The 26,730-nt window shown below is 44.4% G+C and overlaps 2 protein-coding genes across 2 annotated transcripts in view; both read right to left on the bottom strand.

The window, feature by feature from the left end:
• Nucleotides 1-9,865: 9,865 nt before the first annotated feature.
• On the bottom strand, nucleotides 9,866-16,991 carry LOC140689108 (cTAGE family member 4-like). Its single transcript, XM_072949381.1, has 3 exons — nucleotides 16,896-16,991; nucleotides 16,576-16,645; nucleotides 9,866-10,709 (listed from the first exon to the last, which is right to left on the bottom strand). The coding sequence occupies exons 2-3, from the start codon at nucleotides 16,586-16,588 to the stop codon at nucleotides 10,294-10,296; spliced, it is 429 nt and encodes a 142-aa protein (XP_072805482.1). The 5' UTR covers nucleotides 16,589-16,645; nucleotides 16,896-16,991; the 3' UTR covers nucleotides 9,866-10,293.
• Nucleotides 16,992-23,763: 6,772 nt separating this feature from the next.
• Nucleotides 23,764-26,730, bottom strand: part of DPYS (dihydropyrimidinase) — an 89,110-nt gene continuing 86,143 nt past the window's right edge. The window contains exon 10 of the mRNA XM_072949596.1: nucleotides 23,764-25,832. The gene's annotated coding sequence lies outside the window, so the exon portion shown is untranslated. The remainder of the gene's footprint in view (nucleotides 25,833-26,730) is intronic.

Consider the following 26,730-nt stretch of genomic DNA (forward strand, 5'->3'; position numbering starts at 1 on the left):
TAAATTAGAAAAAGAAAATCAAAATCTCTACTGCAGCCTCAAAGGCAAGTATCAAGGAAGACATAAACATATAATGTCCGGACAACATCTTTAAATGCGTCTGTCCCTTCTCTGCAGTCCTCAGGACCTTCAGCGCTATTTCTTACCCCTATAACTGTCTGCCCGCCACCGACCCCTTATTCAAGAGCTCCTTCCAAAACCCATCTCCAGTAGCTCCTAATTCCTTCTCACCACCTCCTCTGCTCCTACCCTCTACTTTCCAGGATCTCTTTTGTTTTTCCTCTTCCACCAGATCCTCTAGCCACATTTATTTAGCGAACACATTTATTCAAATCACACGAAAGGCTTGCTGAAATGTACATCTTGGGCCTCTTTTCACTATACTTAATATACATTACACTGTACGGGGGCCTATTTCCCCTGTACTCAAAATATGTTAGAGGGAGAAACACTGATTCTATTGTCTCCAAAGTGCCAGAATGAGAAAGAAGTAAAGAAACACTAAATTTGTTTTAATTTTCCATTTTTCAAATTTTTCAAACTTACAGAAAAGTTGCAAAATAGTGCAGCATTTCATTCCTCCATCACCCCTCATCCCCAAATGTTGACATCTTACATAACCAGAGCACAACTGTCAAAACCAGGTAAATAACATTGAAAAACGCATCACCTACAGAACTTACTAGATTTTCACCAGTTGTCCCATAATATCCCTTTTCTGGTCCTTGAGGCAAGTGAGGCTCATGCATCACATTTGGTTGTCATGGTTCCTTAATCTCATCTGATCAAGGACAGTTCCTTAGTCTGTCTTTTTTTTTCTCTCATGACCTTGACACTTTTGAGGAGTACTAGCTAGTTATTTTGTAAAATATCCTTTGATTTGGGCTTGCCTATGTTTCCTTGTAGGTAAACCCAGATAATGTATTTTTTGGTGAGAATACTACAGGAGCTCCAATGTGCTCCTCCCAGTGCACGATATCAGGGTGTGTGATGTTGATACACCTTAATTACTGGTGAGGTTATCTTTCTTCACTTAGTCAAGATGGGGTCTGCAGATTCTTCCACTGCTGAAGTTACCGTTTCCCCTTTGTAAATTAATAAGTATATTGTGGGGAAATACCATGAGACTATGCAAACATCTTGTTTCTCTTTACACATTTACCTTCTAATTTTAGCATCTATGAATGCAAAACCATGGCAGCCAAACAGTGATTTTCTATTTTCATAATATCTTCTACATTTTGAAATTGAAATTCTACCCTCTCCCCAGAAAGAAACATTTCTTTTCAAAGACCAAATTTTGCTTCAGGCACCAGAGAAAGCATTTTACACACACGACCTCATTTGTCTCAGGACAACCCTGTGAGGTAGGCAGTATTACTTCCATTGCATAGATCAGAAAACTCACCCTCAGAGACCCTGACTTCACTGGCCTGGGCTGGGGCCTGTTTATTGTCAAAGATTTTATTCAAATTATTAATTAAGAGGGAAGAGTAAGAAATTCCAACCAATTCAAAGAACAATTTAAAGCGCACACATATATACAGCCTATCAGAAATACCAGAACAGCCCCGTACAGGCGCTGGCATATTTAGAGCTCCCAGCCAATTCAAATGGTCAGCCAGCACTGAGAACCACCATTCCCGGAAGTTTTTACAGAATTGCAGGTCGTTCAATTCAGGTCTTCAATGGTGAAATGTGTCTAACAGAAGAAGCCTGCATCAGAATGTGTCTGAGTCAGCATTTCCCAAAGTGTGTTCCTCAGACCACCAATCCCTTGGTTTTCCCATAAAAAGAGTTACATGAAGTTAGTAAATTCATACCATCTGCCTTCCAACCCTGAAGCTTCATAAAGCATGTTAGCATAATGTTAAAACTTTGAGAAACTCTATAATAAAGAAATCTCTTTTAACCTTATTTTACCCCAAATTCCCTGAAATTATTAAACCACGGAACAATTTTAACTGTAATAACTATTAACAGCAAACAAGACAAGTTCTACAGTCCATACTCTGGTAAATGCTGATTTAATTGGCCTAATTTTCGATCAAAAAAGATCTGAGAAGGTGAAGATGAATTTTCAGTGTTGGCTTATGTAAACAGTCTGATGATTTTATGCTTTGTTTTCTAAACAGACAGATGTCTATATAAATAAACTGATACTATACACACACACACACACACACATATATATATATATATTTTTTTTACTGATTTTGCATTTATTCCTCCTACAGAGAAGGGATCTGCCTCACATTAACTAAGGCAAAGAATCAACTCCTCGATTTTTAGAGAAAATTGGATCCTTTGGCCTTTCTAAATTCTATTAATTAACTAACTTACTTATCTACTTAGCAACATCACCAGCATTTACAGCAAACATTTGAACAGGGCTCACAGAAAGTGCTAGTGATGCCCAGACAGCTCGCCCTGGTCCCTGCCTTTGGGATGCTTTCAGTCTAGTTGGGAAGAGAGAAGATGTTTACACAATAAATAGTATGTGGTAGCTCTCGGTAAATGCCAAGGGCGTGGGGCAGGCAGTGCTTTTAAAGAACCACGAGTAGATTCTCTCCTCTCATCTATCACGAATGCCCATTTTACCCCTCTTCTCTAGGAGAAGGGTACTAAAGGGGTTGGTAAAGGAGTCTTAATTTCCTTGAAACCAAACTGCCTTTCTGAAGTAGCATAATCTCTGTTGTTTCCAAAAGACCATGACTTCGAACAGTTCACAAGACTTCTGGAGAGCATCCTGCTGTCTTTATCTGTTAGGCATGCTTGCCCCTACTCTGAAGTGCTTGTCCCTGTTGGAAGGACAGGCTGGTAAAGAGGTGCTGTCACAAAAGGCAATTCTGATCTTGAAAACAAGATTTAGACGTGTTCCTTAGGGCCAGTCTAACCTAGGACAGAAAATGCAATTATATGATCGCAGCTTATCCACTTTAGATTTAAATGAATGATTAGTTAAATTTCTTGAGACATCTATTGTAAAGTGTGCTCTGTTAATCTTGTAGAGGCAGAAAGATACTGCCCCAGGTAATTTAATAGAGCTTCCTTTTTCACCTCTAATTTTAATGGCTTATAAAAGTATATTGCATTATAGTCTAAGTCACTATTTCTCATCTCATGAATCCCAACTTGGCGGCCATATTTTATCATAAGTGTCATTCCGATGTCCTCATTGACTCCCTATTTGTTGTCAGTTACATTTCTCTTTGACAGTAAGACACAGTAATTCTAAACAGATTCATAGTAATAGATCTTTTATTGTTCTACTCAGGATGTTAAATATTGTTTTTTCTCTTAGATCCTATACCTGCTGCTTTCTCTGTTAGAACCTAGTGAATCCTAATTCTAATATGGGATATGCTGATGTCTTCACACATCATACATTTTTGTCATAATTCATCTAAGAGAAAGAAAGAAAAATATCTCATCCTAAGGGAGTAGTAACTAGCTTTTTTACCCAAAGTCAGTGATAGTGACAAAGGCCATTGAGATCAATTTTTTTTTTTAATTTATACTATAGAAGAGAGAAGAACTGGTTAAAAAAATGATGTGGGTTGAATGTGGTTATATATGTATATTTACAAGCCTGTTATATTATGATAATATAAACCCTGAAAGGTGGAGAAGAAAGATTTAAATTAATGGGTGGCTGAGACCACCAAACTTTCAAAGTTCAAAGCCCCTTTAGTTTTAGTTGCTAATGGTTGCAGTGACATTTTTAAAAGTGGGAAAAGACAGGGAGATGAGTAACAGGGTACAGGGGATAGCCTTTTACGATCTAAATCCTAGGTGTCTATGAACCTCGCTTTTGTACTCAGAAAGCAGAAGGAGTCAGAGTTGGATTTGTCATTGAGGAATTTTTGCAAATGCAAAGGAAAGCCAAAAAAAAAAAAAAAAGCAATGATAGAAATAAAAGCACAACTAACCAGAGCAACTACAATTAAGGCAGAAAGTGTTTGCACTGCTGTATTGGACTCTGAGGAAATACACAGAGTGCGGCAGGAGGTGCCCCCTCCCCCAGCCTCATTCAGCAAAGACAAAGAACAATGTGCCCACTGACCACTGCAAGGGACTCGCGGAGAGGACAGGTTGAAAGACAAAACGGAAGACCAGGAAGGACTGAGATAAAGATTCAGACATCCAATCCCTCATTCCTAGGATTCCATCAGTCCTAGAGTAGTGGAGCTGGCTGGTCATCAGAATTACCTTCAGAGGTTACAAAATGATGTAAAATTATGGATTGCCAAAACTAAACCCAGATATACTGACTAGAGAGGCCTGGGAGGGTCCTGGAAATCTGTCTTCTAAGGGTCTTCTTGGGCATTTCAGATGATTAGGCAAATTTGGCTGACACTGCTTTAGAGAATTGTAGCAAACTTTGGAGAGGAAGGGTTGTTGATTAAATAAAAACACATCTGTGTGATGTCTATGAGATTAGTGGTATGGACATACACACAAGACGTCCATTCTGCAAGTTGCTGAAGGAGCTATTAACCCATTAAGTTTCTCCAATAATTCAAAACGCTAATTGTCAAAAAATGTACTGCTCTCCTCCTCTGCAGTCCAACTCCCCCGCCTGTGTAACTGAGTACCCAAAGGGAAATGAAAGCCATGACGGCACCATGAATTAGACAGTTATAATCAGTATTTAACTATTTATCAAATATGATTTGGCAGATGATCCAGCAACCCCACTCCTGGGCATATTTCCAGAAAAGACAAAAACTCTAATTCAAAAAGATACATGCACCCCAGTGTTCATAGCAGCACCATTTACAATAGCCAAGACATGGAAGAAACCTAAATGTCTATCAAGAAATGAATGGACAAAGAAAATGTGATACATATACACCACAATGGAATACTACTTAGCCAAAGAAAAGAATGAAATAATGCCATTTGCAGCAACATGGATGGACTTAGAGATTATCATGCTAAGTGAACTAAGTCAGACAGAAGAAGATAATTTATCATTTATACGTGGAATCTAAAAAAAGGATACAAATGAACTTATCTATAAAATAGAAATAGACTCACAAACATAGAAAGCAAACTTATAGTTACCAAAGGGGATGGGGGAGAGATAAATTGGGAATTTGAGATTAACAGAGACATACCACTATATATAAAATAGGTAACAACCTACTGTATAGCACAGAGAACTATATATTCAATATTTTGTAATAACCTATAATGGAAAAGACATATATATATAAAACTGAATCACTTGCTATACACTTGAAACATTGTAAATCAACTATACTTCAATAAAAATAACTAAATATTTTTAAAATGTATTATTTGGTATTCAATATTATTTTTTAATTAAATAATATCCATTTAAGGGATGATATATCATATTTCACAAAATAGAGGGTAACCCTGACTATGACAAACATATGGTACAGAAGAAAGAACAGAGATTTTTAGGATGGGAAAGGCTGAATTCAAATCCCAGTTCTGCTAATTTTTTGCTACATAACCTTAAGCAACTTAGCTCTTATGTCTCTCAGCCTCAGTTTTCTTATTTATAAACTGGGGCTTAAGATAGCAATCTGATAACATCTTTTTGAGAATTAAATGGAATGACACATATAAAGTCTCCCCCAGTGAGGTAAGTAAGTGTCAGCTCTTTCCTCTCACTTTCTTCTTTCTCATCCTTCCCTGCCTATGCCCACTTTCTTCAACTGTTGTCATACAACTGATACAAAAAGAATAAAAACAAAAACCAGAATTTCAACCAGGCTTGATTTATAATGGGGACTGGCAAATCTTTTTTGTGAAGGGACTGTAAATATTTTAGACTTTGTAGCCATGTGGGTCTGCTGCAACTCCTCACCTCTGCCACTGTAGTGAGAAAGCAGCCACAGACAATCTGTAAACGAATGAACATGGCTGTGTGTTTTAATAAAACTTTATTTACATTAACAAGCAGCAAACTGGACCTGGCCTGCCCAGTAATGCAGGAAGACTTTTTCAGAAAGCCATGAGTTGATGCGGAACACGATGCAACAGGGCCTCAAAGTCTGAAAAACTCAATGGGATCAAAATCTCTCTTTTCTGCCAACTTGCTGGATGACTCTGCAAGTCGTTTCATCTTTCTGAATTGAATTTCCTCATCTATAAAGATGGAGGAGCAGGGCTACAGAATCTCTGAGGAAGCTGCCATCTCTTAAAGCCTATGACTTTGGGAGACTGCAGTCTCCTGGAGAGAATCACCAATAAACTGCGACCCAGGTTTCAGCATTTGATTTGTTTGTTCTTTCATGGTTGATCAACGAATCATGAAGAACAACAGACGCGCTTGGGTCATAAGTATGATTCATTTGATGAACAAGAGAAAAGATAACATTTGGTCAAAATTAACGTTGTTTTCTCCACACACACAAAGAAGCAGTCATTTTATTCTAAATGTCATACGTAACTTCAAAGGATTTAAAGTCACTCTGTGATGTCAGTTGGCTGAAGACCTTTTTCAAAGCAAGCACTGCACTCACGCTGAACGTGATATATTAACTACAGAGTGAAAGAAATTGATCAAAATTGCTTTTCCAAAAGGAAATCATTGTAGAACTGTGATTATATCAAAGAATAAGAGTGCTATGTCTTGCAAGTTGGAATGCTAATGCATAACAACAAATAAATAATCTGTTGTTTTAAAATATGATACAATGAAAGAAAAAGAATGTTGAATTAGAAATTATAAGAACTGACTTCTAATTCAGGCTCAGCTACTAACTAGTTCAGCCAAGACACTTCCCTCTCTTGAGTGAATTCAGTCCGAGCCGATGCCCCTGGCAGTGTCCCTGTCTCTGCTGCGCACAAAACCTGGAGGGGAACTTGGACAAGATACAGACGCCCAGGCCCCGCCTGCAAGGAACTGGGTCAGGGCCTCCCACGGGGCCCAGCGGGGACATCCTCCTGCCTTGGCCTCCTGCTGCGCTGTCTTCCCCAAGCCCCTTGCACACACGGTGGCTTCATGTCTCACATTCTGTCCTGAGTCTCAATGCCTTTCACCACAAATGCCCTGGAATTGGAGCAAACGGAGGACTGTGTTGCCCATCTCTGGTCCACAGTCCACGTGCCTGCCGCGTCCCAGGGACTCTGCATCAGAAGGACTTGTGGGAGATGCTGGAGCAGAGGCTCTTCTGCTTCCACAGGAAACTGAGGGGCCTCGAACCTCACCCAGCACACCCGGTGTTCTATTTGTCCACACATCACTCAGGTTTTATCGGGACCACTTCAAAACTAAGAAGGCTTATATTTGGCCTTCGCAAAAGTGGGTCATCATAACCAAAAATGTGCTGTCCTCACGTTAGTTAAATTGGCAAAACTGTGCCTTCACTGTCCATGCTTGCCCTTAGGATTTGATTAGACTCATGATGTCTAACTTTCTTACAGTGTTATATATATTTATATGTATATTGTAGGGACAGGGTGTGTGTATATATATACATTATATCTGCATTTGAATGTTGTTCTACCTGGAAAAGTGTGAAATCAAGTGCCCCACTAATATAGTCAGCATATAATGTGTTGTCCTAACTTGAACAATTTCTGAGTGAAAGGGGACCGGCAGTCACATGCAGGCTCACACAAGCAATGCCAGAGTGTCCAGGGCCCCTGGGACCACGCTCACTCTTGCTGTTTGTGACCCAGAGTCACGATGTGGGGCTGAGGGCAGGGGTCAGCTGACCTTCACCCCAGGCAGGCAGTGTCCTTCTTGCCTTGCTCAGGTCGCGGGACTGAGTCCCCTCCGGTGGCAGGAGGGGATGGATGGGAGGAAGCAGGGAAGTGAGGTTAGAGGAGGGATGGTCTCTAGAGTGACAAGGACCCAGGGAATGGGAGGGGCTGGTTTGCCATGGAGCAGAGACTCAGAGAAAACAGGGAGTTTGAAGGATCATCTCTGGACCGGGGGACAGGTCAGATGCATGGGCTGAAGGACAGGGATGGGTCAGGAAGGCACCTTGGGTTCTGGGCTGAGCGAGCAGGTGGACCCAGGCCATCTGCTACACCAGGCCCTTCACGCCTCTAGGCTGTGCCCGGGCTGAGCCCAGGACAGACCTGTCCCTGCCCCTTTGACATCCCCAACTCCCACCCCGGGATCATCTTATGATCCTTGTAATTCCGCCTGTTCCTGGCTTGGGCATCACCACCGGGACCAGTGAGGGTCAGACCAGCCAAGAACCTGGGAGTCAGGATCTGCTTTGTAGCAAGTTCTCCAGGGGACTCCTATGCCTCTTAGTGGGTGAAGAGCGCTGGTGGGCACTCCTACCCCTCCCTCAGTGCTCAGCTCAGGGCCACCTTCTCCAGGGTGCCCTCCCTCACCTCCCGCCCACCCCAGTCTGCTGCAGGGAAAAATGGAAAGCCGGGCAGGACCCAGCAGGGAGTGTCCAGGCCATGCTCACGGGCACCTGCATCCCTAAGTCTGTCCCTTCCACGGATGTGCACTTGCTGGAGGAAACCTAGTTCATCTCCTGTCCCCACGGGGAGCCTCCCAGCGGCTTTGCTCAGGGGGAAAGTGTGTCACACTCGGGAATACTCACCCTGTACCCCAGCCCCTTCCCCCTGCCCAGGGAGTCCCTGCTTGGGGAGCAGCTAGGAGATGAGACCCTAAGATTCAGGTGGGGGAACTACGTGGAGTCCAGATAGGCACGTCTGACTTCACACTTGGCTCCACAGAGAAGTGGCTTTCCGGGGGGTCACCCTCCTGCTCCTGGAGACTTCCCAGGGCTCTCCTGCAGAGATGTCACTGCAGTTAACTCACTGCCCGAAGGCAGCAGGGTTACTACAAGGTTCTGAGTCTTCTCAATCCTCTTCCCTGACCCCACAGCTGCCGAACACAGCCCCTCCGTCCTCCTCCTCCATCTTTCTAATGACCTCCTGGGCCAGAGCCCAGGGCTCCAAGCAGACCCCCGAGAGGCTCCTCCCCGGCTCAGAGGACACCACTCCCCTCTTCTCACCAGACCCCAGGTAGGGGTGGGGACAGTGTCCCTGTTGCAGCACCTGGAGCCCCAGCCTCTGTCTTCCCCTCCCTCCTGCCCCCTTGCAGGACACAATCTTCATCCTAGGTTCTCCATCTGCATCACCTGCAGGAGGGTGTCTAGTTGAAATCTGGGCTGAGCCTAAGGGACCTCTCCCTTCCTGTATGTTGGATTTAGGAAATGTATATCTCTATAAAATGATATGCTCACAATTGTTTCTCTTCAATCACCTTTAGTTTAAAACATTTTTAGAAATTTGCAACTCTCTTACATTTTTGAGGTATATGAAACAACTAAAATTGTCTAGTATCTGCCTTCTGTGTGTGTGTTTGGCATCAAAAGAAAACATTTTTATTTTGACTGCATATATTTAAATGCTAAATGACAAACACTATCTTAAACAAAACAAGGAAGGTGAAGAAGAAATTACAAGACATGAAATAGTGGTTGCAGAATCTCAAAATTTTCTAATCTATGAATTTAGTACTTAACTACTCATGAATTTAGGACAAACTATAAATTGAGACTAAGCTAACAGAAGTAAGATGTAGCTTGAATGGGGCTGTCTTGCTTAAGTTTTTCTTTTTGTTCAGTTTTTTTTTCCTTTTTTGTATTTTTGTATTTTTATTTATGTATTTATTTATTTAATTTATTTATTTAATCTTAGGTTTTTAAACCAACCAAAATTTATCCAGCTCAATATCCAGCAGTTACCTCTACATTGTAAATAGTAGCCTATTGTACAGAGAATTCTCATTGTCTCAATCATCTCTACCAGGACAAACTCAGAGGATGCTTTAGGTCATAGTAAGCATTTAATTTCAACTAAAATACAACACTATAGACTACATTCGTAAAGGTTTGAATGGGGAAAGTGGGCAATTACGAGAATACATTAAGGAAGCCCTGTTTAAATACTGCTACCGTCGAGTTATAATGCTATACTAGCAGGATTCACTGTGGCATTGACGTGGAACCAGGACAAACTAGGGAGAGCTGGATGGACGTGTCCTCCCCAGACACACATGTGGCCGTGGTGCAGTCGCTGTGGGGGTCAGACCTGGGCACTGGGAGCTGAGTCACCCTTGGGTGACCCCGGAGCCCCGAGGGGGAGACCCGCCTCCTTGCTGAGGGCCAGATGCCCGGGGCCCTCCACCTCTGGGCCCCTGGGGGTGGTGGGCAGGGCAGCAGGAGCACCGGGGCTTCGAGGGAAGGGCCAGGGGTCTCCCTGGACCCGCAGTGCCTGCCTGTGGCGCTGGCTGTCTTCCCTGAGCTCCTTTAGCTTTCTCTCCATCCCCACGGCCTACATCCAGCTCTCTTGGGCTCTCTTTTCAAAGAAGAGGATCTCCTTCCAATGATGGGCAAGGTTTTCCTCCAGGTGCTGGCCTAGGGCCTCGGCCATCTGCTTGTAGACGCTGCAGATCTGCTGCATGAAGGTCACCTGTCCACTCGCGGCGGCCAGCTCCCTCTCCAGCTCTGAGCAGGGCACTTCCTCCTGGTGCCACTTCTCCTGAAGCTGCGTAACGTGATCCACTTGGACTCTGGGCAGAATCTGGAGCCTCTGGCGCAGCTGCTGGAAGTCGCAGTCGAGCTGGGCGTTCTCCCACCACAGACCCGTCTCCTCTGCCTGCAGACTGGCTATTTGTCCTGCCAACTCTTCATTCATCTGCTTTTCTTCCCCCACTTGTCTGGCTCTTCCTTGAGGCTCCAGCCTAGGACCTGATGGGACATTCTGATGTCACCCTGGACCCGCCTCAGGTCACCTTCTGCCTGAGGGACAGATGGGGGGCCCTGTGCTGCCCCCGGCAGCCCGCTGGCCTCTGGTGCTGCCATCCACCCCACCAACTTCCAGGGCCAGGATTTTTTTTCTCTAATAATATATCTGTTCCTGCTGCAGGGATAATTACACAACTGATAATAGTTTTGTTTAAAAATCAGCATAATTCACCATGTAATTACTGAAAACCAGTCATCACTATACTTTGGAGTGCAAAAACGTCATGGGATCATTAATTCAGCTTAAATAAATGCATGATTTCTCTTTGAATGTCTGCATCATTCAGCCGTGAAATCCTAGACAACTTCCAGAAAGCTGTGGCCCAGAACACCTCGATCCCACTCAGAAGACTATTTATAAGGATGCCCCGCGTGCAGTAGTCTTTACAGGTTTTTTTTCCCTTCTTCTTCTCAAATGTTCTCTAGCCTGTGTAGATGGCATTTATGCAATTCAGAGAAAGGCGTCTCAACGGGATTAGTCAGCAGCAAGTCCTCTGACGCAGCTTCTGTGATCTAGTTAAAAATAGGAAAGAGGATGTTTTGCCCAAGTCATCACCATTGTGCAGTATGGGAGAAGTGACCACTTTTTTTGGTTTCCACATCCTGTTACTTTATCTAAAAATAGATGAGAAGTCTGTCCCTGAATTTTTGGACAAGACCTTAGCTTCTGTGACCTAGGCTCTCAGGTTCCTTCTTGTCCTTAGGTTCCTTCGCCTCTGCCATTAACAATCCCAAATGCCAGCCTTGGACTCAGGGCCTCTGCCTTTTTTCCTCCTCCCATGGGTTGCAGACTCCGGAGCCTGCAGGGACCAGGTGACAATATAAGTTCATAAAACCGGCCAGGTGGACTGGGCACCAGGCTGTGTCTGCCTCATCTAAGCAGAGGGCAGCTGGTTCTCCTTCCTCACACATCAGCTGACTGTCCCCAGAACAGCTGGACACCGAGTTTTAGGGGAACTCGCCTACTCTTTAAATGTTAGTAATCAACTCAAGTATTAATTTTACAAAAACAGCATTGAGGTCAGTCCACGAGCTTGAGGTTTGTGGCCTCCGCTCATACCTTCTCCTTTGGGAATCGTGTGTAGTTACCAGCTATAAAGTAGGGTTCTACAAAATCTACGTGCTTCTGCCTGAAACCTCCTGCTTTTTCCAGTTCTTAATCTCTAATGTGGAATGAGTACAGGAGGATGCTATGAGTCTGGGATTCTGTTCTCAGCTCTATCTGCCACTAGCCACAGGACTGTGGTTGGGGGGCTTCCCCACTCTGGGCCTCAGTGTGGCACCTGGAGTCAAGGACTTTGACAGCCTTATAAGTCCTCTCAGCCTGTGTGCCTGATAGTCCTCACCCTCACCCCTTCAATCTCAGAGATCAATTCCTTACCACCATCAGTGACCCAAATATTTTCTAGGTTTTCTTGGCTCAGGAGCCAGCTTTATTTGTAACTCTGCTTCCATCCAACACCCAACCATTTCTAAGTTCCACATCCCTCAACCTCTTTTTTTTCCCCCCAGTATTAATCGCCACCATCATTCCCTTACCAAATCACTATATTTGCTTTCATCCCTACTCCAGCTTCCCCATCATCCCTCAGCTCTGGAACTCTTTCTCCTAAAACAAGAAATAATTTAAAAAGCACTTTGTGCAGAGTTCATCCTTGGACGAGAATTTACAGTGTATGATCCCCATTACTTATCACATCCAACCCCTACATTGCCTGCTGCCCCTGCAGGTTAAGGAGTCAACTCAACCAGTCAGGTTTCATTCACCAGCTGGGCCTGGAGGGAGGGTCCAAAGGGGCCTCACCACGGTGAGGGTGGCTCTCAAGTAGTCCTAACAGGATATCAGGCGTTCACACAACAGGAGGCGCTGTAAATATTCAGGCAGTATCTCAGACACAGTGGTCTCCTGCACTCCGGCCAACAGTGTCTCCAATGTCAGGCAAAGAAGAACGCTCTCTATTTTTTTTCTCATATCCAAGAAACAAACTGGACAAGTTCCCATTTATCTTTTCCCATTTATCAGCTGAACTGTGGAGGCAGGACAAGATTCCTGAGGTTCAAACTTCTCACCTTGATCTAGTTTTCCAGTAGTGAATGTGTTCGTTTCCTGGGGCTGCTGTAACAAATTCTCCCCAACTGGGTACCTTAAGACAGGAAAAACATACGCTCTCACAGGTCTGCAGGCTGGAAGCGGAACTCAAGGAGGTGGCAGGGCCGTGTATTCTCCAAGGTCTCTAGGGGACAATCTTTCCTTCTTCCTCTACCCTCTGCTGGTTACTAACAGGTCTTCACATTCTTTGCCTTATGGCAGCGTGAGTCCAATTTCTGCCTCTGTCTTCACATGATGGCTTCCTTCTGTGTCCAATACTTTCTCTTCTTACAGGAACAGCAGTCACTGGATTAGGACCCAACCTGATCCAGGATAAGCTTATCTTAATTTGACTATATTTGCAAAAACTCGATTTTCAAATAAGGCCACATTCACAGGTAATGGAGATTAGGACATGAACATGTTTTTGTGGGGGACACAATTCAATCCAGCACAGTCAACAACCATCAAAGACTTTCCCCTACGAGAACTACCTCCATGTATGGTATGCAGAGCTAACTCTTCAGAAAATACCATTTACTTGGGTCATAGCAGAGATGCACGGTTAGGATGAACTTTACACGTCCTCGGGTGCACTCCAGCTCTAAACGCAGGCACGAAAAGGGAAGGAGGAATCAGAATTGAGTTTTTGATGCACTGCCAGAGGAAAGCTGTTCTACAGAGCTTATAATTATACCTTAGCCACAATAAATGGTCTGCTATGTAGAGGCTCACTGAGCACCGAGGAAAGGATCTCTAGATGAAGGATCCCAGCAATACACTGAACTGAGCCACGGAGGGCCTTGTAAGTGAGAGACACCAAATGTGAGAATCCATATGATGCTTTATGGGAAGGCAAGGAATGGTGAAAGGCCCAGGTGAGGAACAAGACTAGCTGCTGGGCCAAGAACAAGTCTACCCACCCTGGCTACAAGTGGCAAGTGTATGGCAGACAGTTCTTCCAGCAGATGTGAAAATCCACCTTGAAAAGAAAAGATGAGGTGACCCTGAGCCAACATTAGTGGGCCCCATCTGAGTGTTTCTTAGAAGTCTTCCAAGCTGACAGCGGAGAAAGAGACTACGGTCAAGGCATACTCTGTGAGTGGACCAAGATGGATCCCAACAATGGATTAGCTAGTTCCTTTTTCATTAAAGTGATGAAAACCATGTCGAGAGCCTTAAGACATGAATGGACCGGTTTAATAAACATGACACCATAAAATGAAATTAAATGTACACTGTGCCTCTTGTGCCTACATTTTCTTGGGATGGTGGTCAGATCTTCTTCAGTACTAAGGGTGAGTCTGCTGGTTCTCTGATCACAACAGTGATCAGCCAAGGGTAGAGTCCACAGATGAAGGCAGAAGTCTGAGAGCCAGACATTACTTCGGGAGCCAAATGCTTTTCCTGGAGACTCTTTCTGGGGCTAGCTTACAATATGCGTGGAGAAAAAAGTTTTCAAAAGAGTCAATGAAAATGGCTGACAAGGAAACTTGTTTTTTGGAAGGGAAGTTGTAGAGAAAATTTATATTTCCAGTTGAAAAAAAATCATGCCATAATGTGTTCAAAAGCAATTTTTAAAGTTAATTTCTGAGAAGACAATGTTCCCTTAATGTAAGACATTCTATATCAGGACAGGATGTAAACAGGACTGGGAACTGCCATGGTTAGAAATCCGAATAAGAAACAGTGATGCCTGGTAATGAGAGGCAGGTTGAGTCTGGCATAATGAAGAAGCAAGTTGCCATGGAAACAAGCCACTAAATGGAATGAGGCCATCTTGAGCACATATACCACATAAAGAGAAGGGAAGGTTCCCGTGCTGGATGCCCAGGAGTTCTTAACACGGAGCACGAGGGTCATATCCACATTAACTATCTGGCACTGGAAAGAAAGCCAAAGGCTGTCAGAAGCCCCCAACAGGAGGAATAAAACTCAAAACTTGTTGGGTATTTCGAACTTGGCCTTATTCATTTATCATTCGTTGGTTCATTCCAACGAATACTGAGTGCCCTCTAAACCCCAGGCACTGTGCTAGGTAGTAAGGTCACAGAGAGGACTGAGACGGAGCCTGCTGTCCCTAACTTCTCTCTGGAGGAGCAAGACCTAAACACAGTTCTTGTGTCCCACTCTTGGGAATCGAGCCTCCCTTTGTCTAGCCTGCAGCTCTGGTCCTAATCCAGGATGCCTGCCAGCTTTCCTTCCTGACCAAGTAGCAAGCACCCTTGCCACCCAGCCTAGGATTCCAGCTCTTTCTGAACTGGTCTTGGCTTCCAATCCCATGACCGTGGCAGGACCTCACACCTCCTGACAGCCTTCTCTGCCTAAATATCCACGTGCTCATTCTGACCTCCTCCCACAGCCTCCTGCTGGGCTTTCTCAGAACCTGCCTGGAGTGTCCAACTCAGTTCACCGTCCCCATCCTCCCAGCCCAGTGCATCTTCTCCACGGGTTCTTGAGTGCAGTCCTAACCTCCCCTTGGCGTGCCCGTTCCTGGCTCTGGCTTTCAGCTGTGACTTTCCCCAGGCCACACGCTGAGATGTGATGAAAGCTGTCTTCTCACTCCAACTCCTGGACTTCCTGCCAACATCCTGTGTCCTCTGGTGCATGAGGTGCTGACTTTTGGGGCTCTTCGTCTTTGCCCACATCACCATCTCATCTTATTCTAAAAGTCCTCCTTCTTAGTGTCAAGCCATTGCCCTCCAAAGAATTTCAATAAACAGAAACACCAGCTCATGCCTTCAGTTTCTCCTCTTTCATTAGATTCATGGCATAAAGGTAGGTTCTAGAATCCTACAACTAAGATTCAGAAATCTCCATTTTTTCCTGCATTGCCTATGAGGAGGAGGAGGTGAAGAATATGAAAGAAAAAAACAACACAAAAACCACAAGAAAATCCTTTTTCCAGGAACTCCCTTGAAATCCCAGCACTGCCTGCTTAGTATCCATGCCCACAGTCCTAAGAATCCTAATAATTTTTTGACTTCCCTCCCTGTTTATACAACATTTTTACTGTAAGTTCCCCGAGGCCTGTGTCTACATCTTCTTCATGCACCGTAAACCTCTCTCCCCCTCCGCAGACCGACAGCCAGTAACTATCGATTGGAGGGGGTGGGCCCTGTTCTTTTCGAAAAGAGAAAGCAAGCCATGTTGTTACTAGAATTCCCAAGACGAGAGTTGGCCATAAGGTGTAAAGCAGCTCAGAGTATTGTAAAGCACTTAAGCAAAGCACACAGGCCTTGGGAGGAGGGGGAGTGGAGAACGAATTGCTCCCAAACGGCTGTCTGCAGAGCTGCGAGCCGGGACAGCTCCGGTGCGGACGGAGGCGATGCGGCGGCAGTCGGGGCGCTCCCCGAGCCCGGGGCCCGGCGGGGGGCTGCATCCGCGCGGGAGGAGGAGGTGAGCGGCCCCGTCGGATCTCGCTGGGTGAAGAGCTGGACGGGCACTGACAGGGGGTGCCGGGGAGGTTCTGCTCAGGGAAACGCTGGCTGGAAAATTTGCCGTCGCCCTCATCACCTGTGCTCACTCCCTTCCAGCTCGGCACCGTCTCATTGAATCCTCACCACCCACCTCTGTCGCCAGTGCTACTGCCCCCATTTACTGAGGAGGAACCCGAGGCTCAGAGTGGCTAAGTGACTTGTCCCTGCTCTCCCAGCTGGTGAACACTGATTCGACTCCAAAACCTGTGCCGTTGAACCTACTCTAACAATGTGCTCTTACCTGTGCCTGGCATCTGATAGGTCTCAAAGCAATTTCACAGACTTTTTCTCATGAGTCCCTCACAGCAACCCTGTGACAGAGACAGGGTAAATGTTACCACCTCCAGTTATAACTGAAGCTCAGAGAGGTTGAGTGACTTGCCTGAAGCCACACAGCTGGAAAGGGGCGGACAGTGGAGAGCACCAGCCCTCAGACACTGATCTCGGACGCCCATTCACCACAGAGCTAACTCTGTGGTCATGTCTCATGACCATGAGCAAAGTCACTTCTCTGGGGCCACATCCCACAGGGCTTCGGTGTGAGGAGTGGGCGGAGTGTACCTTTAAGTGGGTGACTGCAGAGGCAGTGAGGACAGAGTAGAGGTGATCCAGAGGTTCTTGTTGAATTACCAGATGAATCTGATCCGGGAAAATCTCAGTTACAATAACCTTGGCAAACTATTTCCATAACCAACTCTCGTTCCAGTAGTATTTTCACAGTGACTACTGCAGCCACAGTCCTCATCTCTGACCATTTCACAGTCCCTCTCTGGCCATCTGGGAGGATTTGATTTTTTAACTCTGGGAAGAGAGCTGAGGGACTCTGCAGCCAGGCTCCTTGAAGTGCGTTATTGCCAGTAGGACACCTTCACCTTCACCTCCCCTCTCTCCAGCCTCCCAACCTTCTGACCACCTAAACTCCCAAATCCCTCTTGTACATTAATCAGCTTCCTTTCAAATGCTTATGTGTGTCTATTCTCCCTTTCAAGTCCTCTATTGTGATAAATCACAACATAGAAAATTTACCAGTCACCATTTTAAAGTGTACAATTCAGTGGCTTTTTGTACATTCACAATGTATGCAACCAACACCACTCTCTAATTTCAGAATACTTCTTTCAACATCCCAAAAGAAATCCCATACCCATCAAGCAGTCACTCCCCATCCCTTCCTTGTTCCAGCCGCTGGCAACTACTAGTCTCCTTTCTGTCTCTGTGGACTTGCCTCTTACAGACATTGCACATAAACAGAATCATACATTAGGTGGCCTTTTGTGTCTGACTTCTTTTACTTAACATGTCTTGAAGTTTCATCCATGCTGTAGCACGGATCAGTACTTCAGTACTTTCCTATATGGGTTGTCTCCACCTTTCGGTTATTATGAATAATGCTGCTACAAACATGTGTGTACAAATTTTTGTTTCGGCACCTATTTTCAATTATTTGGGGGTATACACCTAGGAGTGGAATTACTAGGTCATATAATAATTTTTTTGTTTAAGGAACTGCCAGACTGTTTTCCACACCTGTGCCTGTTCTTGGCCTGGCCTCATACTAGAGACTGGAGCTGCAAAGATGAATAAGATGTGGTCCCTGTCTGGAGGAATTCATAGCCCAGTTGGGGTGACTGGTGCATGGTAGGGACAATAACAGAAGTGTGTAACTGGTGACTTTGTTTGTTCAAACTCAGTCCTTTCAGTAGCTCTGTCAAGGCAAGGACTCTGATGGAGACAGTTCTATGGGATATTAGACTTTAAAACTCTCCCAGATTATTTGTGGCTGATAGTTATCAGAACTATATACTATATGCCTTAGAAGCTTAGAGAACAGATGGGGAAAATCAAGAATTGCTTTAAGGCTTGGAACAGACCCACAAACAGGGGGAAAAGGTAACACTTTCCATTGATTCATTGCCACACCCGCTCCCCAAACACATATACCATCATTCCATCTCAAAAAGCACAAGACATAAAAGGAACCACAATCTCAGAGAGGGAAGGGTTGATTTATCCTCAAGAGGTCTCAAAAGAGTCTGTTAATTACACTAAGTCTATTTCATTATGATCCATTGTTGACATGTGGTTATTCGACGCTTTGTCTGACTTTCTATTATGTGCCAGGTACTGTGTTAGACAGTTGGTAATGGTGATGAATTTACCCGTTAAGGTGCTGGTTGCGATGAGGGATAAAAAGAAAGCAAAAGATCAGGCTCTTGGCAATGAGGAGATTCTCTTGAGAAGACAACCCCAGCAGGTACAGAATAATCACTGTGACAAATACAAGGGTTCTTTCTGGGTGTGGGGCTGACTATAACTGCAAAGATTAAGACAAGATTTGCAGGAGCCGGAGGGAGATTCAGGAGGGAGGGCAGAGGGAGAGACATGCGCAAAGAGGATGGAGAAGGGGCTGTAGGAGTTATAGGAGGACCTTTGGTGTCCTCCCTCTGCTCCCACAGCACCCTGCCACAGCCACAGTCCTTCCCACATTGTACTGGAACCACTGGTTTCCTTGTCTGACTAGTCTCAGGGACTTCGAGCTGGCCCTGCATGGGTCTATCCCTGGTACCGAGTTCAGCACCTGGCACACACCATCAAAGACACCGAACCTTTCTGCAGCAAGAGGACTGATGCCTTCTCTTCTGTTTATAGCTCAAACCACAGAGCAGAGCTTTGAACCATGAGTCCGGAGGCTGCTCCCTGCCCTGCCCCTTGCTGTTGAATGTGGCCTTGATTTCTTTTCCAATCTCTATTCCTCATCTCCCCTACTTGAATAAAAGATCTGCCCAAGCTTCTTCTTGGTGAGATCTTAAAAAGGGAACCTTAGCAAGTACCGTAAGTAACTCCCTGTGCCTCTGTTTTACCATGTACAATACGGGGTAATCACTGTCCCCACCTCATGCTGTGGTTGGAAGGAGGACGTGAACTAACACTTGTAAGGAACATAGGGCCTTAGCAGGTAAGCTCTTAATGACTCTTAGCTGCCGTGATTTTTATTCTGAGCTCTAGTGATGTTCAGGCAAATGGACCCATTCAGGAATGGGTTCTTTCAAAAATCCTCACCAAAGAATACGCTAGAGTGGTCAAGTGCAGTCAAATGGAGCAGAATGCACTGTCACCCGCTGACTAGCTGTGTACCTTTGAGCAATTTCTTAACTTTTCTCAGCCTGTGTTTTCTCCTATGATCAGAATAATAACAGTATCTATTTCACAGGGCTGCAGAGAGCATTAAATGATAGTATCTATACAGAGCTCAGTGCTGATCTGGACACCTAATAAGGGCCCAATAAATGTTAATATTAATAATCTATTATCACTTATATGTGGAATCTAAAATAGGATACACATGAACTTATTCACAAAACAGAAACAGACTCACAGACACAGAAAACAAACTTACAGTTACCAAAGGGGAAGGTTCGGGGCAGGGATGGATAAATTAGGAGTTTGGGATTAGCAGATACAAACTACTGTATAGAAAATAGAAAAACAGCAAGGTATAACACAGGGAACTGCAGTCAATATCTTGTAATAACCAATAGTGAAAAAGAATATGAAAAATATATGTAACTGAATCACTTTGCTGTACACCAGAAACTAACACAACATTGTACATCAACTAGACTTAAAAAAAAATCTATTGAGCACATTTATAGAAATCATGAAAGAAAATGCCAAAGGTTCTGTACTCTTGTGGCAACTATATCCTATTCTAGGGCAAAAAGCAATGCTTGAAAAAGCCCTGTAAGGGCTTCCTGACTCCAGCAGCTTGTCCTGGAGACCTCGCTGGCCCGCAGAGCCACAGCAGCCCGTCCCCAGGGACCCTCCGTGGCTGACGGCCTTGGCTGGGCCAACCTGTGCTGTTGCTGTGCTGTTCCTTCTCCTAGAATGGGCTTCCTCCTCTCCTCTGCCAGGGGTGACTATCTTCACCAAACGGATTTTACATCCTTTTCCTTCAGAAAGCCTTTTCAAATTCAGACATTTTCCTCGAAACCCCTTCAGCCATGATAAATTAACTTCAGCTCAACAAGCCTACGATGAAGGTCTAGACTGAGTAAATCATTGTGCTGGTGTGTTTGGGGCACAAGCTGTTAAGAAGCTGTCCCTGCCCTCAAGGAACTTACAATCAAAATTCAGTTGCACATATTTTGCACAATATCTACAACATAGTTATCTTACCATGTTAGGTTCTTGTACAGGCCAAGTTAAAACATGGGCAAATATATTTCACAACTGGCCACTTGTCTTTTTCAAACTCCCCTGACACACTATGCATAGCTTCCAAGATAAATGCCGTCATGACCCCTGAACACAAATAATGATTTGCCATAGTGTTCATTTTCATTGGTGAATTATTTTTCTCCTCTTCCATCACCATCATCCTCTTCTTTTCCCCGAGATAAATTCATTGAGCACTTCCTTGTGCCCCTCACTATCCACATGAGGGACAGTGGCAGCCAAAACTCAGGGGTTTGGTTTATGCTCTACAAACAGTAAGGTATTTAATACATGAGAGATCTAGTGCTTTTTTTTTTTTAATTTGGCCATAGATATTCCCCAAAAAGGAGGAAAGAGTGGGTTTGACACAAAGAAATCTAATTAATCTATTTGTGCCCTCAGGGGGCTTGATGTAGGTAAATGAGAAAGAAGGGGGGAAAAAAAGGGTAAAAGCTGGTGGGGGGGCAGTAAGAAGAGGATGAATCTAACCTTCCACATCATCTTAATGAATACTTTCAACTCTCCTGTGCCAAGGAAGTATTATTAATTGCTCGTACATTACCAATGAGGAATCTGAGGCTCAGGAAGGTCAAGTAACTTAATTATCTGGTTATAATCCTGCTTTGGGACTTTAACGCCGGTGACAGGGCCACGATCTTTCCCCCACAGCATGGTGCTTCCTCAATGGTGGGCAGGAAAAGGGGAGAGAGAACACTGAGAGAAGAGGCTCAGGTGTAGCTGATAAATGCAGACATTGGGGCCAGCTGGACCTGCAGGCGTCACTGGAGAGCCAGGCTCCATCCCGCATCGAGCCGCTTGGGCCCCTGCTCTCCAGGCCCCAGGGCCACTCCTCTGTCCCCTGACCTTGGAGCCCTCTCCAGGCCCGTGCTGTTCCTCTCACCCCATGCCCATCACTCCACCCTTCCAGTCTTGGCTTCCATGCTCCTCTACTACCAAGCCGGGAGAGCTTCCTGCACAGGAAGAGAACAGTCAAGACTCCGGCAGTCTCTGCAGAGCACACCGTTACTAATTCACCATGTCACTATTAGCACAGTGGTCCTGGCTACCAAGCGCTGACCGCACAGTATGGGCTTGTAACCCTCACGGCATCCTCGTGTGTTAGGAAGGTACTATTATTCTCACCTTATAAATAAAGAAACCGAGGCTTAGTAAGATCAATGAAACTACATAATAAAAAGGAGCTCGACCTCATTAGCAGTCAAGAAAATGCAAATTAAAACTCCAATGAGATAACTTTGACATGAATCAGACGGGCATATTTGTTAAGCTGGACAACATGGAATGTTGGTGAGAATGTAGAGCAACAGAAACTCTTAACACTGTTATCCAGGGCATAACTTTCCACTTGGGAGAATTTGCCAGCGTCTACCTAAGGGGAAAGGCACCCACCTTAGGACCCCTCAGTCCCAGTCCCCTCACTGAAGACACGTACGCCATATAAATGCTCAGTGAACACAAGAAAACCGGCACAAAAACGCTTACAGCAGTGCTGTTCGTGATAGCAAGAAAATAGGAACCACCTAAATGTCTGTCAAGAAGCACGGGTAAATACATCGTGGTGTGGTTACACAATAAGATACTGTAGAGCGATAAAATGGATAACTAGAGCTAGACCTAGCTAAACAAATAGCTCCCAAACGTCGACTGAGAAAAAGCAGAAACCAAACAGTATGTATTAAAAAACCTGACACAGGCAGCTCCGGTCAAGATGGCGGCGGAGCACGACCACGAGCTCGCCTCCTGGCGCGAACACAACCAATAAAAAAGACTGGCACCTACCAAAAGAGATCTTCCCCTGGAGACACAGGGGGAGCCACAGCGGGACGGCAGAAGGGGTGCGTTCGTGGTGTGAGCAGGTCCCACACCTCCCAGGCGGGCGGCCCGCAAGCTGGAGCAAAGTTACACCGCAGAGGCTCACCCACGGGGGTGAGGTTCTGCGCGCCACGTCGGGCTCCCCAGCCTGGGGTCCAGCATGGAGAGGAAGAGCCCCCGGAGCCCTCGGCTTTGGAGGCCAGCGGGGCTTAACTGCAGGAGCTCCACGGACTGGCGGAAGCAGAGACCTGACTCTGAAAGCGCAGGCACAGAATCTGTCGTGCTCGGGGACCAAGGGCGGAAGTAGCGATTTCACAGGAGTCTGGGCCAGACCTGCCTGCTGGTCTTGCAGGGTCTCCCAGGGAAGTAGGAGGACGGCTGTGGCTCACCCAGGGACATAAAAGCTGTTGGCGGACATCCGGGAGTATTCAGCCACAAGAACCTTACTGGAAGCTGACACCTTGCTTGGGTCATTAGCACCAAGACCTGGCCCCACTGTAACCTTAAGTGCTGGGATGCCTCGGCCCAGACAACTAATGGGGTGGGAACACAGTCCCACCCATCAGCTGACAGGCTGCCTAAGGACTTCCTGACCCCGCCCAGCCGCCTCTAGACAAGACCCCCCCCCCCACGCCTCTGACCGCCAGAGGGCCAGGACTCAGCTCCGCCTACCAGTGAGCAGGCACGGGCCCCTCCCGCCAGGAAACCTGCACAAGCGTCTAGTCCAGCTTCATCACCAAGGCGCTGGCACCAAAAGCAAGAAAACAACAATCCTACAGCCTGTGGAACGAGTCCATAAACATAGGCCAGACCCTTCCCTGGGCCCAGCTGGCCCCCTGCTCTTGGGTGACGAGAGGGGAGTGCACTGCTGGGACACACAGGATGTCACCTACAGAGGGCCTCTTCTCCAAGTCGAGAAATATAACTAAACTATCACATACATCAAAATACAAACAGAAATTTAGACAAAATGAGGTGGCAGAGGCATATATTCCAGGCAAAGGAACAAGATAAAATCCTACAAGAACTAAATGATGAGGTGAGAGGCAATCTACCTGAGAAAGAGTTTGGAGTAATGATCATGAAGATGATTAGAGAACTTGGGAGGAGAATGGATGCAGAGAGTGAGAAGTTAGAAGTTTTTAGCAAAGAGTTAGAAAATATAAAGAACAACCAAACATAAAAAAACCAAGGAGATAAACCAATACATACTATATAATGCTTTTATAAGATTTAACTAAGTACAAAATAATGCTTAGAGCTATGCACATATAAAGCAAAGACATAAAAGACGTACGTGGGAATAAAACACCAGATTCAGGACACTGGTTACCCTGGGGGAAGAAGGGGAAATGAACAGAGGCACACAGGACACTGCAGCTGTTTTGGTAAAATTTTATTTCTTAAACAGGATAGTAGGTACACAGGTCTGATTATGTTAATTTTTTGGGGGTTTTTTGTTTTGATAAATTCATAATATATTTTAATTTCAAAAACTGCTTAATGTCTCATAGCTAGGAAATAGAAGTTTAGAGCCCACACTTTTTGCTTCCCAATACATCATGCTGCCCGTGGGAGGAAACAGACAATGGAAGGTGAATATAAAAAATGCTACTCATTCCATCTAGTCTTTGGACAGTCCTTGAGAATGCAATTGTTTAGTGACAAAGGGACCTTATTTTGTATACCAGAGGCAATCCTGAAAAACATGGTATTAAATATTAATAGCTTGAATCATGTTTTTCATTGTCTTATGTTGTTATTTGGAACTATGTTCCTACAAAAATTTTCACAACAAAGCCGAATGAAAGCAACAAAGGGATCCGGGATCCCCATATGCATTTCAAATGACTTTGCTGATGCTGAATCCTAGGGCTATTTCATTCTTCCAAAGAGATGCAGCAAATATTAGACAATGAATCTGTGGTCTTCATTTAAAGCACGCCTATACTAAAATGCTCCACAAAATTTATCTTTATTTTGTTGAGAGTTCTCACTAATTTCACTGGCATCAATTTAGGAACTTAGCAGGAACTCCTTCATGTCTGTTATTTAAAAATTAACGACTATCCATTGATGACCATCATTTGGCACTCTGGTGGAGAAGTAACAGTGGACCAAGCAGCTCTGCCTTCACTGAGCTTTCAGTTTCCTGGAGGAGGCCGACTAGTAAAGCAGGCAGTCACAATGCAGTGGGTGTGGTGCTGGGATGGGGTGTACGGTGGTCCTGGTATGGAGGAACAGAAAAGTGGGATTTAACCCTATCATGTTGGATCTGGGGAAGCCTCCAGGGGGGTTCTATTTAAGCTGAATTCTAAAGGATGAGTGGGCATTGGCTTCTAGATAAGAAAGCAACTTAATTCTTCCTTTTCAGAGCATTCAGTCATCTTAACTGTTGAGTTTTTATTGTCAACCAAAGTTGAGGAGAAAAGTAGTAAGATATTTTAAGGTATCTCTTACCTGAGAAGAAAGAATTGTGATTGTAGTTCATCATCCTTTTTACTGGGTTCAAAATGAATTACAGTTGCATAAACTGGGTTCCTACTACTGTCCATCAAAAGCGTGAATACACCCCAGATCTAAGTGAGTGATTCAGGGGCAGATGTACCTGCAGTGAGAACATAATTGCCCTGATTTTACTTCATGTTTTTAAAATCCCTCTTGGCCTAGTTACCCAGGAGAAGAAACTATAAGCTCAGCTTCTTTGCACACAAAAGGATCCCAGGACAGACCAGGATGCGGAGGAGAGGAGGGTATCACGGTAGCACCTTTCAGCCTCGCTGATTCCATTTAATTCTGTCAAATCCTGTGTTCATCAGTGTGGTTGGATAATTTGCCTTGGAGTTATTCTAAGGTTGAGGATCCAGTTTGGTTACATGGGGTTTGCTGAGGGACCTGGTTTTCAGGAGTTGCGGAAGCAGATGTCTCTCAGGAAATTATGCTTTTGAATCAAAACCAACCTCCCAGAGTCCCAATCCCACTAGTTAAAAGAAGGCACACATAACTCAGATAACAGGATATAAAATGAAGATCTAAATGCTTACTAATTACAATGAAGACCTAAATATTTATGAATCACAATAGAATGCAAAATCACAGTTAGCTATTTTTAAACAAATGTAGCCATTAAAAAAAACTTTCAACAAGAAAGTGATTTTTAAAAATTCAAAGTAAGAAATCTGGTACAAGCAAAGATGACATTTTAAAGTGTCATCAATGAATTTTCACACAGACTTTCCATCACAATAATATTCATTTCTATCTTCAATCTTACACAGCAACAAAGTCACAGTGAGAAAGACAGCAATTGCTTCTGAAAGGAAATCAAAGAGGTCTCGAGTGATTATTTTCTCAAAAGGATCTTGGGGAGTTGAAATAAGGCCTGCTTCTCCACCGGCTGACAACATTTAGCTGTGATGGGAACAGCAGCATCCTTTTCTCTGATTTTACCTTTGAACAGAATGAAAGGAATTCAGTGTAACATTCTCCCTCCCAAGGAGATGAAGAACCCAAGCCCTAACCCCCAAGAAATGCTATAATCAAAGTAAATGCTAATCCTGCTCTAACAAATGCTGGGAATAGCATGTTACAGCATTCAATAGAATTTCTTCCTCTCGCTCTTCATCCTCTGAATTTTTAAACACAACCTTCCTGGATTGGAAGAATAATTCCAACAGTCAGGAAATGACAACAAAGCTGGAACTATTGGCCGTATAGCACTGTTAGACTTAACAACGTTCAACAGTGAAAGAAAACACAGCCAGGAGTCACAGGACCCCATTATACAAGTCTCTCAGGTTGATGGAGGGAAGCATAGGTTATAATGTGAAAACCTGCAACGCCAAACTGGGTTTGTATAAACCGAGTCCTTTGAGAGTGTCCCTAATTAATGCAAACATCTCTCCTTGTCCATCATGCCAACCTCTTCTGCAATCCTTTGCTGATTGCTATGTGTTGAAACATCTGAAAATGTATCACAAATTAAAAAGAAAAAAAAAACAGAGGCCAGTGAAATTGCAAGACTGGCAAAACACATTGATTTCATAAAGACAGTAGACGTGATGTTAGAGAAATGTTTATATCACAGCAAAGCCACAGCCAAACAGGCATCTGGCAGAGCAGAGGCAGAAAACAACTGGGGAAAAAAAAAAAGAAAAAGAAAAAGAAAAAGAAAACTGATGGATGATAATAATAGGTGCTTCAAAAAGAAAGATTTGAATGTCAAAAGACTAAAAGAAAAATGTTGAAGCACTCAAATATTTTCTAAATGACCATGTCTATAATATTATTCTAAAACTCAGTATGAAATAAAGTCCATCAAATACTATCAAATAATTTTCCTGGAAAA

The sequence above is a fragment of the Vicugna pacos genome, chromosome 25 (assembly GCF_048564905.1).
Source record: "Vicugna pacos chromosome 25, VicPac4, whole genome shotgun sequence".
Taxonomy (NCBI): domain Eukaryota; kingdom Metazoa; phylum Chordata; class Mammalia; order Artiodactyla; family Camelidae; genus Vicugna; species Vicugna pacos.